General features: G+C 38.4%; 1 protein-coding gene across 3 annotated transcripts in view; it reads right to left on the bottom strand.

The window, feature by feature from the left end:
- Positions 1-715: 715 nt before the first annotated feature.
- The window catches only part of Pgm2l1 (phosphoglucomutase 2 like 1), a 57,329-nt gene continuing 41,281 nt past the window's right edge, over positions 716-16,763 (bottom strand). The window contains exons 7-14 of one of the 3 annotated variants that reach the window (XM_008852701.3): positions 16,244-16,433; positions 15,585-15,682; positions 14,204-14,381; positions 12,261-12,354; positions 11,388-11,517; positions 10,822-11,011; positions 9,181-9,314; positions 716-7,031 (exon numbers count right to left, since the gene is read on the bottom strand). In XM_008852701.3, the coding sequence (XP_008850923.1) occupies positions 6,929-7,031; positions 9,181-9,314; positions 10,822-11,011; positions 11,388-11,517; positions 12,261-12,354; positions 14,204-14,381; positions 15,585-15,682; positions 16,244-16,433 (1,117 nt within the window). In that variant the 3' untranslated portion in view covers positions 716-6,928. Of the gene's footprint in view, positions 7,032-8,172; positions 9,028-9,180; positions 9,315-10,821; positions 11,012-11,387; positions 11,518-12,260; positions 12,355-14,203; positions 14,382-15,584; positions 15,683-16,243; positions 16,434-16,763 lie in introns of those variants that run through there. The other 2 variants (XM_008852702.3, XM_008852703.3) reach the window with 2 other exon arrangements.

Raw genomic sequence — 16,763 nt, 5'->3', positions numbered from 1 at the left:
ACAGTGTACTACTGCATGGTCTGAGTTCTGCACATGCAGAATCAAGGACTTAGTGCTATTCTTCAATAAGAAACCTGAGCTGGGTCACTCATTCACTAAATATTTAGTGGGCACCTACTATGTGCTCTGCACTGCTCTAAGCAGTGGTAGGGAAAGGAGCCACATCCATGAACACAGTGACTGTTCCCTTGTTTATGTGCTGTAGGGTAGAGGAGGTGTGAGGACGGGGCCAGGTGTCTTGGGGAACAGAAATTTTAGAAGGCAATAAACAGCACCTTGCAGAACACTACTCTGACTCATCTGTCCTTTGAGCCTGAGCAGGGGCAAGGCAGGCGGTGGAGTCCAGGACTGCAGTTTTGACAGCTCTTACCTTGGGCTCCCTCTCCACAACTCCTGCACCAGATCTAGAGTTACAGTCCTGGGGCATTTCCAGACCTTTAACCTTTCTATCCTATTATGGTAGCTGGTGCCAAAGTGGGTCAACTGGAGGAGAGAAGAAAAACAAATTAGATCAAAGACCTTTAATATTGGTCTTTACTCTTGGGACTTCCAGTAAGTCAATCAAGAAATAATGAGTGTGAAGTCAAAATATGTTGTTAGACAACACAGATTCTAGGATAAGTTATGTGCACATTTTAAGAATGTCTTCAGTTTGGATAGAAAACTATGAACTATACAGTATTTGAGATGATAAAAAATTACATAGAAACCCATGGCCATGAAGAGACCTGTTTATTACTGATAACATTTCATGGTTAAAACCACAGAAATCCATAGATACATAAAGTGCAAATTCTCACAGGCAGTACTTTAACAGACCCTGTTATTTTCACAGGGCAAATGGGATGTTGACAGAAACTTAAACAAGAGCACACTGCCGAGCTACTATTACATACTTAGAAAGATAAAGAATCCATTATTAACTATATATTTATCTGTCATAGTCAATGATATATACCAAGAGTTTATTCTAGCTTACAAGTTTCACTATATGTAGATATAGACCTTTTTTTGGGCCTGAGTGACCCCAGTTAAGACACATGATAAATGATAATATTGGACAAAACACATCAAATTGTAAAATAGTATCAAATTAGTTGTGACTCACTTGAAACTTGGGGCTATTAGGTTCAAAGCGCATTTAGAGAGTGATATTGAGTTCACATAGACACATGCTTAACCTTCCTGGCCAACACCTTGCTTTGTAAGCAAAATACTTTGCTTATATATGATTTTTCATGTAGAAAGATGCTCTGCACGCCCCAATTAAGGGTGTGCATCTTAGTAAACATCACTTACTATAAATTTCAGTATTTTTAAAAATCTAACTTAAAAATTACTGATTTCTTTTAAACTATTTTTTATTAAGATAAATTCCCTTAATTGCTGTTACCACCAATTAAGCATTACATAACAGAAGGTATTGAATAAGGTGGTGTAGCTATGAAAAATAGCTGACACGAGGGCTAGGAATGCCAAAGAATTAGAGAGAACTGGCTTATACCTCAGACACTATTATAAGGTTCAAGTGTAAAATAACTGTTTCGGGTCCATTTAATTTGGCATCGATACTTCAGAAGTAGGTTAGAAAGGGCAGAGACTATCCTAGAATGTGTATTATCATATTTAAGTCACTCCAGGGGAATGCTGCAATTGTGGGAAGGGGTGGTCATATGTGTTCAGGAGCTGAGGGGCCCGGTGATAAACACATGCTCCTTTCGCATGCTTTCTTTTTCTGCTGCTGGGGATCGTACCCAGGGCCTTAGGCCTGCCAGGCAATCCTCCACCGCTGAGCTATATGCCCAGGTCCCTCTGCTCCTTTATGGTAGACAAGTTTCACTGAAGACAGAAGATAATTTTTATACTAAACAGTTTTATTATAAAAAATTCAAAATTCACTTGTACTCTAAGTCAAGGCCAGAACAAGAACCTCATCCTGTGGTAGCTTCTTCGGGTTTTTCCAGGGCCCATTCCCCCTTCTTCACACTCCTCTGCTTTAGGGTTCTGCTGGTGGAAAATTTGAGAAGCAAAGTCTGGCCACCTGCTCCTATCTTAGTCTCTTAATTCATTTAAATAGATTTTCTGTTTAAAGTAGATCATCTTGAATTAACAAAGAGGAAAGATGACCTGTTGGATGTACTAATATGGTGAATATTTAAAAATAATAATCACTGATTTTGTTTCTAACTGGAACTCAGCTAGTGCTTTGTGAAGTCAATGTGCCACTCTCTTACTTTAGATTTTTTTGGGTTCTTTTTTTGTTTGATTGGTGTTTTGAGACAAGGTCTTACACAATAGCTCAGGCTAGCCTAGATCTTACTATGTAACCTAAGCTGGCCTTGAGCTCACAGCAATTCTCCTGCCTCAGCCTCTCGCTGGGATCACACATATGAACTATCACACCCCATTCTCTATTCAGACTTCTTCTGGCTTATGGAAAAATGCTTTGAGGGTCAAATGTGAAAAAGATTTCCTCAAATTTTTGTGCTTTGACTACCCAAAGCACAGAGAACCCTCAACAAATGCTAAGTCAACTGACTACTTTGGTCAATATGACTCACCATTGCCTTGTCAGTTTCGAAAGCAAACTCAGAAAACAAGTGAACTGTAAAAGGCCACAGTAATTTCATATAGTAGTACCCAGGCAGATCAAAAACAGGCTTTGAAATATTTAAAAATGACTTTTTACAGTGTTAAATATTCTGACAATAATAACAAAATAACAGTCTATAAACAAACAAGCTTAAAGCCTTCTGAATGAACACAGTTAGGTTTCTTTACCAGTGAGGTAACAGGGCAGTAGCATTTCACAGTAACAAAATGTGGAAGAATGCTTAGGGAAAGAGGGAGGTAGAGCAAAAACGGCATAAAATTAAGTGTATCAAAGTGGAATTCAGGTTTTTCAAGATTTATAAACATCAGGGGAAAACACTGGGGGGAAAATACCAACAGCAGCATTCAAAGAACAGCTCCCCCAAGAGATGCCAGCTTATAGCCTCTGGTGCATCAGTTCCAGAAGCATCTTAACAAAAAGGAGGTCTGTTTCCAATGTGCAGATATTCAAAGTATCCAAGCTCTCAGGATCTCTCTTCTGGAGTTACTACTACATTCAAATGATGACACTTTATATTTGGAGTTAAACCTCAAATATCTTATAAAGCTACAGATTCTTCAAGGTAAACACAACTGTGTTCAAACCTTAGAGTCTTCAAGGTGAGACGAAAGACACACCTGAGCAGTCCTCACTCACTGACCCACGCATCTACCACTCAGAACATATACAAATCATTCTGGGGGTTAATTCTAGACATGGAGTGAAACCCCAAAGTTACTGTTAGTGCTCTTTACATCATTCTTGTTTTAAAAATCAACTTGATTCTTTAAAAATCTGTTTGAAGGAAACTTTAAATAGCCATTTGGCATGTTCCTTGATATTCAAATTTTTTATTCCATCAAAAATAAAGTTTCAAGTAGGTTTTATGATAATTTCTAACCAAGAAGTTCTTACCTCCTAAACATTTCATGCTGCCCATTCCTTGTTTACTGAGAATTACACACATATGTAGACTGTACTGTGAGCATACCTGCCCCATTACCTCCCCCTTGGCTGTCTTCTCCACTAGCCCCTCCTACCACCATTTACAATTTTTTTTAGTACAGATCTTGTCTATTACTTCCATGTCCTTATTCTCTGTCTTCTCTAGATGAGAACAGTATGACATTAGGACTTCTTATTTTGAGTCCTTCAGAAAAGGTCCTGATTAGTAACTTAGGACTTAGTAAATGAGCTCAACAGCTTTCTCTGTTCTAGAGTTAAATGATCATGAGTCCTACAACTTTTCCTCACAAGTTTTACTTTTCAACCCACAGTTTATTTTTTAAATTGTGCTTGATCTCCTCTCTAGGTCTCATATGATTCTGATGTAGCACCCTAGCAGGGATTCAATCCACACTAAGGATGCTTTTCCTCACTTCCTAGAACTGGGCTTCTTTTCACTGATCCCTACTGAAGGAAAACAGGTTCACTGCTCACCGTAACAAATAAACTCAAGTAAGCAGCCTTGCACACTGTTTCTCCCCCACCATTATAAAGCTGGGTTTGTCCTGTGCTGTGATTACTGGTCTTTATACTGTTTATTGGTGTCTACTGATTTCCAATTTATGCTTTGAATTTGTTCCATTAACAATGATTCTCCTTTTCTTTGCGTTGCCAGGGATTAAGCGCAAGCTCTTGTACAAGCTACATGAGTGCTTTACCACTGAGCTATAGCCCCAGCCTATAATTTCTTTTCCTCAAAGCTCCAGAAAATACCTGTTTTATTTGCTCAACGAGAACTATTCACATCCATGCTACTGCTTTAATAAAAGCAGATAAACAATTAGTGCCCAAGGCTGAGACCCACAGAACGGCACTGTTTGTTGGGCTGTCATTGAATTTATTCTGGTAGGCAAGTGTGTACCCATTGTGTCAAGTTCATGTTAAGTATGCTGAGACAGATTCAAGAGTTTGAGTAAGATCCAATAGCTCCCTCAACCTGGATACTTTGGAAACCTTTATAACATTTTGTGAATTTTAATTTGCAATTTATTTTTTTGGAGATAAGAACCCAAACGTCAGTCACCTTTTACCTTAAAAGCATGTTGTATATGCTAAAGCATTCAAACAAAAGTACTTTCTTCATAAGCAAATGGCAATCCTGACATGGCTTTAGTGATTACGAATGGGCTGTCACATCACATTAGTTTCATTTTGTTCTTGGGTCACTGGAACACAGATGCTAAAACCAAATACACATGTTTTTCCATATATATAACTTTGTTCAAATCACTTTGTAGAATACATGTCATTTCCTAATTACAATTTACATTCCTAAAAGCCAATAAAACAAAAAATGCTTTATGCATTTTAAAAATAAAACAAAAAATTCTACGCTTCTCGAGTGCGAAGCCTTTAAAGCAAAGTCATGGAGAAAAGGTCAGTGTACAGTACAAGCTATGATCCACAGTTGTATAGGACCCAGCTATGAGACAGAAAGGAAGGAACAAATTAACAATAGCCACAACATAATCTGCAAACTACGTTTGGATTATATGAGCTCAAGCCAAACTAGCTGATAGCTGCAACAAGCCACGACTTAACTAATATTTGAATCACTTTAGACTTTACATACTACTACTTTTAGGAAATAAATTATCTAATTATCTACTATCAGTGCTGTCTCCTATATGAAACTTTGTTTAAATTGTTACAACCAAGGCCTTGTTATTGTTACCCCAACTATACCATGTGTATTCTATAAACTATACACATCAACATAAATTTACAATTTGTGTGTGTGTGTGTGTGTGTGTGTGTGTGTGTGTGTGTGTGGTTTGAGACAAAGTCTCCCTGTTGCCCCAGCTGGCCTAGAACTAGCTATGTAGACCAGGCTAGCCTCATCCACCTGCCTTGGCCTCCTGAATGTTGGGATTAAGGGTGTGTGCCACCACACCTGGCTCAAGAATCTTAGACAGTACTCTGCTGGGGCTTTTCAGTAGAACAGAGGATCAACCAAAAGTGACTTTCCTAAAAAGTTTTTTCATAATTAAAAAAAAAATAGTATTTATGTGATCAGAAATTCCAGAGAAGTCAGCAAGATAGTAAAACAAATTGAACCTTAGTTTTAAACACCAGTTTTAGTTTTTCACAACACTAATATTTCCCATCCAAGCACTGACCAGGCTTAACACTGCTTAGCTGCTGAGATCAGATGAGCCTGGCCATTGAATCAAAGTGGTACGGCTGTAGAAAATCCTTAAGTCTTGATGTTTCATTTCTTAATAAAATTAGCATTGCTTTATCAGATAAAATAAATCCATGTACAAAAATGTAATTTAACAGGACTGTCAAATAAATGTAGAGCTCATTCTGCAGTTCAGATTTTTTTCTTTAACATAGTGAAGTTCTAATAACTGATAGAATCCTAAGATGTAGATTCAACTCCAGTAAACCAGATTATATTAAGATCTTTTTCTACAACCATAGGATTTTAAAGTCAACAAATCTATTTTCTATAGAGGAAGCACCTATATATTTGGAAGATTTTCCTTAACTATCTGAAAATGGACTGATAAAATTCTATCCAATGCAGGAACATTGTTTTAGTCCATACCCAACCCTGAGAAAGCATTGAGGAATTTAACAGGAACAAAGCCACCACAAGTGCTGCCACTATTGCTTAATGTTCATAAACATCAATCTTAAACACACAGTAAAACACTGCACCAAGAAAACTTGGAAGTGAGGTACAAAACCACATCTTGTAACATCTGTACTAATTAGGAAAGCAAAATAATCTAAGATTTTTTTTGAGATGGGAGTCTCACTATGTAGCCCAGGCTGGCTTCAAACTAACTAATAATCCTCCTGCTTCAGCCTCCAGAGGGCTATGAATACAGGAATGTGCATCAAGCTGGGCTTCTAATGTGCAAATCAACACTTACGACATAACAATGCCACATTTCCTTAATGGACTAGAAGAGTACTTTCCCCCACTCCTACCTTTATGAATTAATTTCCTCAACTAATCCTATAATCATATAATATTTATTTGACTTTTTAAAAACATGCTATACACAATTACAAGATATGGAACTAAGCTTATCCACAGTTCAATAATAAAATTCACTTCTGAACTGTTTGTGTCAGAGGAAGAATGATGTGCCACTGAAACACTTAAATGTAAGGACTTTCATTCAGGATTGTGAAATAGTTGACTTCTAAACATCTTCATTTCAAATGTATATAATTTGTTTAGCCAGCTGAACAGAAGAAAGAAAAAGGAAAAGCTACTCTGCTAGATGAGAGAGAATTCTAACACAAGGTTCAGTGCATGGAGCTCCTGGACGTTTGGTTTCATGTGCCAAGTTGTAAGGTATTTCTGTATCCCTACGCAGACCGCCAGATCAGTCCGTTCTTACTGGGTTCCAGAAAATTCTCTATCAGAGCCTCAATGAGCTTCTTTAATTCTTCCTGCAGTAAGGCAGTGTCACTGAGGAAGAAAGATAAAAATTTTGAAATTTTTATTTTCATAGCCTTAAAATTTATTTTCATGCTGGGTGTGGTGGCATACACCTTTAATCCCAGCACTTGGGAGGCAGAGGCAGGCGGGCCCCTGTGAGTTCAATGCCACCCTGGTTTACATAGTGAGTTCCAGGACAGCTGGGGCTACAGAGAGACCCTGTCTCAGAAAGACCAAAAAAAGAAAAAAAAAAAAAAAAAAAAAAAAAAAAAAAAAAAAAAAAAGACTCCCTCAAAAAATTCATGTACAAAGAAAATAACCATCAAAAACCAAAATTGAATGCATTACTAGGTGTTCCCTGGTCCATGATAAAACATGAGTTAAGTAAGTCTAGGGAAATCTGGTTTAGGCAATTTAATAGCTTCGACCACCAATACTGATAAAATGGCTCCCTGCAGTATTTTGAAGGATACTTGGTACAGGTCACATGGAATAATATGGCATATGTACCAGAAAGGAGTGTGTTTAAAATGAAATGGGGGCTGGAGATGGCTCAGGGTTAAGAGGACTGCTGCTCTTAACCAGGGTTTAGTTCCTAGCACCCACACAGCAGCTGAAAACTGCCTATAACTCCAGTGCCAGGAGATCCAATGCTCTCTTCTGGCCTCTGTGGGCATTGCATGCATATGATGCACTTATACATATACTTATACAGGCAAAACACACATAAAATAAGTTTTAAAAAAGAATGAGATAGTTATAAACAACTAAGTATACACTTACATGTAATCCCTTCAAAAAAATCATGAGGAGCTGCTGTAGCCCAAAAATGCTTCTAGAGAAGCTTCTAGCAACTGTCTTCACAATCATTTTACAAGCTATACAACAAATCTGCTTTTATTACTTTAATAATTCTTCACTTTTAACCTAAAATGGAATCACCTCATTTGATAGCTATGAACCTGCTCTGAATGTCAGGAGGTCTTTTTCCTCTCCAGTGAAAATAAAATTTTGATACAGTGACATTGGGGAATACAAAATAATGTATCCTAGTTGTGTTTTGAAAACAATAAAAAAAAAACTCCTTCCCCAAAATTCATTGGTCAATGATAATATTATAACAACAACTTTAATACATTTAAATAACTTTTGATATGTTTATTAAACAGGAAAACAATTTGTGACAAACCAAATTCATACTCCTAGGAAATGAGCTGAGCAGATTATACTAAACCATGGTAGACACAGAAAACAAATACTTGGCAATAAATGCAGATTATGTGTTGGTTACTTATGTTCATCATACAAAATTAAATCTGATAGTCTTCCCAAGAACAGAAATTTACTACAACTTTAAAATTCAATTCTCAAAGGATATACCTTCTTTGGAAAACAGTCTGGCAGTTTCTCAAACGTAAAACACAGTTGCCTTAGGACCTAGCAATTCTATTCCTCCATATATATCTAAGAGAAAGGAGTGCTCATATCTACACAAACTCATTCTCAACTCTTCATAACAGTATGGTTAATGGCTTAAAAGCACAACTATTCTGACTGTCCACTGATGAGTGGAGTAAAAAACATGCCACTACACAGTTAACAGAAAATTTGGGGGCTAAAGATGATTTCAGCCACAAAGGGCCACATACTGTATTCCATTTATATGAAATGTCTGGTAGGCTCATGTGCTGCATGCTTGGTCTTCAGATGTTGGTGCTGTTGGGTGGGGCCCACCTGAAGGAAAGAGATCACTGGTGGTGTGCTTTTGAAGGTTACACCTGGCCCCTTCCCCCTCCATGTTCCCACTTCCATTATGTTCAGCTTTGCCTTGGATCCAGAGTAACAGACCCAAGCAGCCATGAGCTGAAACCTCTGAAAGCATGATCCCAGATATGTGTTTTCTCTAAGTGTTCCACAGCAACAATAAGCTTAACCCAGGCCGAGTATCAGCAAATCCATGGAAAAGGGCAGGAGACTAGTGGTTGCTTAGGCTGTGAAGGACTTCCAGTGGGAATGGCGCTTCCTTCTAGAGTAATGAAAATGTTCTCAAGTTGATCGCAGTGATGGTTAGACAGCTCTGAATATACTAAAAACTAGCTTTTTACATTTTAAATGTGCAAACTGTATGGCATATATCTTAATAAAGTTTTTACATATATATCTAAAAATCAGTTCTCACCTCTGGTCAGGTGATGCACACATCTCCGCATAATACTTTATCTTTGGCTCGGTCCCACTTGTACGAAGAGTAGCAACACAGCCATTTTGGAAAGTAAATGTAATCATTTGGCTGTTTTTACTCACAGGCAGTGCCTATGCAAAATGCAGCAACAGCTTACACATGGAATCTTCATTTTCAAGGATTATAAAGTACATCCCACTTATATGAAGCATCTAAAGTAGTCTAGCTCACACAAAGTAGACAGGTGGTTGCCAAGGGCTGGGAGCTGGGGGATAGCAAGTTGTTTAATGATCATATACAGAATTTTATTTAACAAGGTGAAAAGGTTCTGGAAATCTGTTGTTTAATAATATGAATATATTTAACACTGTAGAACTGTATATTTAAAAACGGGTAAGATAAAAAAGATGACATGAAGTCTTGAGGGAGACGGGCTGGGGGCCCTGGGGGGAGTTGGAGGGAAATAGTGAGAAGGGGTATATAGGGTCAAAATACACTGTATATACGTATGAAATTTTCAAAGATAAATAAAATGTACTATTAAAACTGGGTAAGATACACACATGGGTTAAATACATTACTGGAATCTTGAAACAACATCTGAAGATTGCAAATGGGAATTTAGACTGGTGGTTACCATCATAACAGCAGCAAAGTGAACATGATAAGCAACTCACACATAGGCATTTGCTGAGCACTACTACACAGGCAGGAGCTTTGAGAGGCATGGAGGAAATGGACCTGCCACATACAACACAATGATAACATAGGTATCAAGAAAGTTGTGTATTTTGTAAGCTCACAAGGAAACTAACTGATTATGGAACCTGGAGGTCAGAGGGAGGATGTGACAAATACCTCGAGTCTTTTCTGCATCAGGCTGGCTAGGTGTCTATCACCATCAGCCCCTGCTTTAAGCCTTAAATAATGATTAGGTATGAACCTACAGGACAAAGGGAGGAAAGGTAAACTAAGGCTAACAACTTGACTAAATATATACAAAACCCTTAAAACGTGTGTAGGAAGTCACCCGGTTCCTCTGTTTGTCTATAGGTATAGGGTGCAAGGCTGGAAAGGCAAGTTAAAATTAGAAAAATGTAGGGCTCTGAAATGACTAAGCTTTTTGCTTTGTAGACTTCATTTTCAACATCACTGTCACTGCACGTTCTCTCTCCCATCTATTCCTCTTCTAGCCTGTTCCCCCTGCCCCAGGGAGTAGAGATGATCTGGGGAGTGATGAGAGTCAGAGATCTGATGGTGCCTCAAACCACTGGGGCAGAACAATGGGTCCTACCTCAAGAAACTAGAGGTCACTCTTATTATAGCATGACTTATTACAAATTGTTTAGAAGAACTTTTCTTAAAAAACAGTGCTTCTTCAGGAATGTCAACTTCTACTGAACACAGGGTCATGCTGGGAGGGTGGGCATGGAAGAGTGCATAGAAAGTCTTGCCTGACATCTACCTCTTGCCTGTGAATCTCCTCTATCTGGCTGCTAAACTGTGACCTTTATAACAAAGTAGAAAACATGAGCAAACTGGCTTGAATCTTACGTGACACCTGTCCTAGCTCTAGACTTTTTGGTGACATGAGCCATGAAGTTGTCTTCATTATTGAAACAAAGAAAAGGTACTTACTGATTTCTTACTAGGCTGGCTGCTGTCATATCCAGTGGTAATGTCCCGTACATGCAATATAGCATATGCCCCACAGAATTTTGGATATTCTTTTGGAGACTCAAAATTACGAATCTTTTCAAATATATTTTTGATGGTAGGTGGGTCATAGCACAAGAAATACGAAGTTTTTGACATGTGATAACCATATCTGTACAGAAATTTAAAGCTAAAGTCAGATCTGAGATAACTCTTGAGAGAATGTTAAAGATAAGCCTATCATAATATTTTATAGACAGTGAAACTGACAATTTTTTTTTTTTGGTCTTATTGAGACAGGGTCTCCCTGTAGCCCCAGCTGTCCTGGAACTCACTATGTAGACCAGGCTGGCCTTGAGCTCACAGAGATCCGCCTGCCTCTGTCTCCCGAGCGTTAAGATTAAAGGTATGCGCCACCATGCCTGGCCACTGACAATTTTAATAGTAAAGAAACCTGATTGATGTTCAAAAATAAACCAAGCATATGATCAAAAACAAGGCAAGCAAGCAAGGAAGATGTGGCACGTGAAATTCATAAAAGAACTTACTTTTCATAAATCTTACTCAGTTGCTCTGTCAGCCTGACATTCCTGGTTTCCAGGAAAGAGGCCATCTCAGCAACAACAACAGCTGCGCTCACCCCATCTTTATCCAACACTGAGGTTCCACAGAGAAAACCTGGGGGTTATAAAGAGTCTTTAGAAAAGGGGAAAACTACACTGTAAACCTACAATTTCAACAGTTTTACATTTCTTCCCAAGGAAGGACCAGTGAATGAGGAGCTCAGTATTGAGTCAGGCGTGGTAAGGCTTGATTGTATCCCAGCACTCAGGAAGCTGAACCAGGAGGATAATGGTTCAAGGCCAGCCTCGGCTACATAGCAAGCAACCAAATGAAAAAGAAACATTAACAGATGGCTCAGCAGTTAAGAGCACTGGCTGCTCTTGCAGAGGACCTGGGTTCAATCCCCAGCACCCACATGGCGGATAGCAATCATCCTTTTAACTCCAGTTCCAGTGGGATCTGATGCTCTCTTCTGAAGACACGAGTGCACTTAAATACATGCAGGCAATACACTCATACACAAAAAATAATAACAAATAAAATATTTGAAAACCATTAACAACAGAAAAACAAAGACAAAAAAGATCCAACTCCACAAATGTCTGGCAACAGAAGGTACTTAGGAGGCCCTAAGGCTCTTTTCTGATGGAAAATGCACCTACATATTGTTGAGTTCTCTGCAAAACTCAGTATTAGAACCAGAAGGTAAAAATCTCCTTTCTCACATACATGCAGGCAATACATTCATACACATAAAATAAAAAAATAATAAAATATTAAAAAAAGCTCCTTTCTGTAGAATTACCATATCTAAAAAAATGCTCTCAATCAAGAGACTTTCAATATTTACTACATACCAATAGACTCTTCAAATGCAAAAAGGACTTCTTTCCCATTTTCAAGGAGGTCTTTTATCCTACTTCCAATCCATTTAAATCCTGGTAATGTTTCCTGAAATGTAGAGGGGGCCACTGTAGCTAAATGACACTCATGAACACATTAAAGAAAAAGGCTAACACTAAATGCACATAATCCCTGTATCGTGATCTGTCCTTATAGTGTTGGTCCATAAAGATTGATATAGTGGCAAATACAGAGTCACAAAGTACTGTAACTATACAGATACCCACTAATGACCCACTAGCACAGCAACAGGTGATTTACACCAAATAGAATGTGTTTATAAATGATGATAGAGATAAAAGTAACAGAACTATATACATGTTATGATCATCTACTACTTATTAAGTACCATAACATGTGCTTTACATCATTTTTGCTAATGCTCACAAACAGCAGTGCCATAACAGAGGTTCAGAGATTAGGCAATTTTCCCAAGACTGTCCATCTAAGAGATGGAGGCAGGGTTTAATTATATTCTTTGAGTTACAGTATAACCACTAACATAAGTGCTCATAAAGGATGCGATTTAGTCTCCCCAAGTAATCAAAAACCATTACATTTTTAGTGACGTAACTTAAGTGCACCATATGCTTGAACTGAGTGTACCTCTCCATAATACTCTGACCTACATAAAGCCTTTACTGAGCCCTTCTCCAGTAATTAGATTTGAGGATATTTTTTGTCTGATGAGCTACTGACTAAAGCTATGCCCTGCTTTAGTCTCAACAGAAACAGCACATGATATATTAATTCTAGAGCTTACGTCACTAATCTGTTTCCTAATTCACTTTTCTACTTCCTCTCCAGAAAGCAGAAAAAAAACAACCCCCCACAGCAAAAACAAATTTATATTGGGCTTTAGAATTGTGTCCCTTTCTTCCTTCTTCTATGCTATCTTTTTCTTGTTATAAATAAGTATAATGTTAACATTCTCACAATTCAGAATCTTAGGCTTGAAAATACTGCCTCAGTTGATATTTGTGTTTATATAAGCACAATGTTTTTGCCTTTTTGTGTGCACATTTTTGTATGAGATGGCCAATGTATGCCACAGTGTACATTTGGATGTAAGGGTAGAACCTTGGGTGATGGTCTTGACTGTCCCACCTTATTTCATCCTGGGTCTCTCTGTTGTTTGCTGCTGCATTCACCAGGCTGGCTGGACCACCAGCTTCAGGGGATTCCCCTGCATCAGCCTCCCATCTCGCCACAGGAACACTCGGATGACAAACATGCCTACTGCACCTGATCTTACATTGATTCTAGGGATTCAAACTCAGGTCCTCTTGCTTGCAAGGCAAGCACTTTTACCCACTGAGCCATATCCCCAACTTACAATATTCTATTATATAACCAATTAGTATTAAGATCCATAGTCTGACAAGACTCAAGAAATATGCCACTTTTACTGATATTTGACAAGAACAATGGAGGAACAATAACTGACATTAGTTCAAGTAGCTATAAGTAACTACCTGAGGTCTACAAAGGTTAATAATCTGGGCTAAGAGTACTGCTTGTTTTCTAGATGCATAAACTCTGAATCTTAATTTGCAATTTAGAGTTCTACTTAAGGTAGTAAGTCTTAATATTGTGTTTGATGAATCTAAACAAAGAGTCAGTGTGAGTGAGAAGATTTTGGAGTAAAGTCTGTGTTACTGATTTTCCCAGTCTAAAGATGTTGTATGCTCCCATCCCCAGGCAATGGTATATGGACAAGAAATGTTAATGTAATGTTTTGAAGAGTATCTCATCTTAGTCAAAAATTCACATATACCCTGACTCAGGGTGTCTAAACTGGGGGAATTATAAATGAAGTCAAAGTCAGTTTGGGTACAGAGATGTCTTAATAGAAATAGGTTTAGAAAAGTAGCACGCAGATATGATCTATTCTTACTTCAAAATGAAATCCTTCCTTAAGTGCAATTGCCTTTAAAATTTTAGAAGAGACTGTGGTAGCTAGCATATAAACATTCTTCACATCAGCATTCGATTTATTTTTCTTCCAGCAATCAAACATCCACCACCCAAACAAAGCTGCCAACTCATTCCCTGAGAAAACCTTCCAGTGGCCGCTGTAGAGAGAATGAAAATTCAAAGTCAAGCTCTTCATAGCTTCTTACAAAAACTTCTCAACTCTAAGACCTTAAAATCATCTGCGTTCAGATGGAAACCCCCAAAGCTATGACATGGAACTTCTGAGAAAATGTTTATTCCTTTTTTGTGGTATATGTGAATGTACGCGTTTATGTATATACAAATGTGTGTGCATGTGTGTGGAGACTAGGGGTCAATGTTGAGTAATTCCTCCTGCCCTCTCCACCTTATTTTTGAGACAGGCTTTCTCACTGAATCTGGAGCTCATCAATTCAGCTAGATTGGCTGGCCAATGAGCTCCATGGATCCCCCTGTCTCTACTTCCCATTCCCCCATACAGATTACACAGACTCAGCTTTTACATGCGTGTTGGGGACCTGAACTCTGGTCCTTACACTTACACGGCAAGCACTTTACTCACTGAACCATCTCCCCAGTCCCTATTTCTTTCTTTCTAATTGACCAGGGTAACCTTTAGGGTTGGAACAGCAGTAATATCTTTGGAAAAAATTGTTACTTTTATTCTTGTACTTATGGAAAAAAAATATAACGAATATTTAAGTCTTTCTTTGGAAAAACACATAGCAACCTAGAGGACCAAAATTAAGAAATGACTATTTCTTGCCAAAGCAATTTATTAGAATAGTGTGCTATTCTGTGGGGGCTGGAGAGCTGGCTCAGCGGTTGAGAGCACTGGCTGTTCTTGCAACAGACCCGGGTTCGATTACCAGCACCCACATGGTGGCTAACAACCACCCATAACTCCAGTTCCAGCCTTCTTCTGTCCTCCGTGGGCATTGCACAACATGGGTGCATTTACACACATGTAAGAAATACACTCATACTCATAATAAATTTTAAAAAAGGATATTGTGCTATTCTCAAATACTTTCGAACAATGTGCAAGAACAGGAAAAACTGCTCAGACACAACTGAAGTGGAAAATAAGATATAAAACTATGTGTAATATGACGATAATTTTGTAAAAATAGATACATCTTTATTTTAGTAGAAAAAACAGCAATAGCAAAGAAATGTCAAAGTACTAACCTCGGAGGTCACCTCTGCCTTACACAAGACTCACGTCCTTCTCATCATACTTTTTCTTTATTCTCAATGAGCCTATAAAGATTTAAAATAAAAAACTACCCTTTAAAGCACAAGCATCTTACGGTACTCACTTCTCCTGAAGCTCGGCCACCGCCAGCCGGTCTGCATCAGGATCTGTGGCTAGCACTATCCGGGCCTTTTCTTTCTCTGCCAGTCTCAGGGAAAGTTCCTAAAACAGTAACCCAAAAAGCTAGATTGTATTGAAGAACCTAAATTCAGTGCTGATATTCTTAAACATAGACACTATGTCAGTGATGTAAATTTTGGAAGGTACGTAGTCTGTTAAATTTAAAAAGAGAAACAGAACTAGGACCACCCACTACAGAGATTTTGAACAAAACAAATTATGGCTCCAATGCAATTTAAAAGGTGCAAGTTATAGTGCTCTGCATGCAGTATGTCACACATGTGAGTCATCCTTACACTGTCAATGAGGTCCCTCTAGACTGATGGCCAATAAGCTAATAAGAATTTAAATATTGGGGGCTAGAGAGATGGCTCAGTGGTTAAGAGCACTGGCTGCTCTTGCAGAGGACCCGGGTTCAATTCCCAGCACCCACATGGTGGCTACAAACCATCCTTAACTCCAGTTCCAGGGGAATCCAAAGCCCTCTTCTGACCTCCATGGCATTGCACAACATGGGTGCACTCACATACATGCAGGCAATACACTCATACACATAAAAATAATAAAATATTTAAAAAAAGAATTTAAATATTAAGAAAATACCAGCACAGATTCTCCTTCTTCGGGGTTTGGACACTTAACAGTAGAAAAGTCTGGATCCGGATCTTTTTGTTCTGGGACTGGAATCGGAGGCTTAAAACCAAACACTTGAAAAGCCAACTGCACATAGTCATGTCCAACTCCATGAAAGGAGGTATGTACAAATTTCAAGGTGGTCTTTGAGTTTAATTCTCTGTAAAGGAAAATCATCATCATCCAGTATCATGAAACTTACTTGCTACTTACTGTAATATATTTTAAAGCACTTAAATTCTGAGAAAAAGTGATTGAAGCCTTCAACAGAAGCCCAAGGTATTTAAAAAAACCATGTGGTATTAACTTATATACTGAAAGCTTTTTTATGTGTGGTGCCAAGGCTTAGAACTCAGAGCTATAGGCATGGTAGCAAGTACTCTACCACTGAGCTACACTACATGCTCCCTCAGCCCTGCCCCAAGCTTTTTAATTCAACTGCATTCTCCAGACTTTGTGGTTCAATCTCCTGATCTAGAGTACTTCCTCC

Source organism: Nannospalax galili, unplaced genomic scaffold, assembly GCF_000622305.1.
Source record: "Nannospalax galili isolate Female #2095 unplaced genomic scaffold, S.galili_v1.0 scaffold686, whole genome shotgun sequence".
Lineage (NCBI taxonomy): Eukaryota > Metazoa > Chordata > Mammalia > Rodentia > Spalacidae > Nannospalax > Nannospalax galili.
This window is presented reverse-complemented; position numbering and strand designations above follow the sequence as displayed.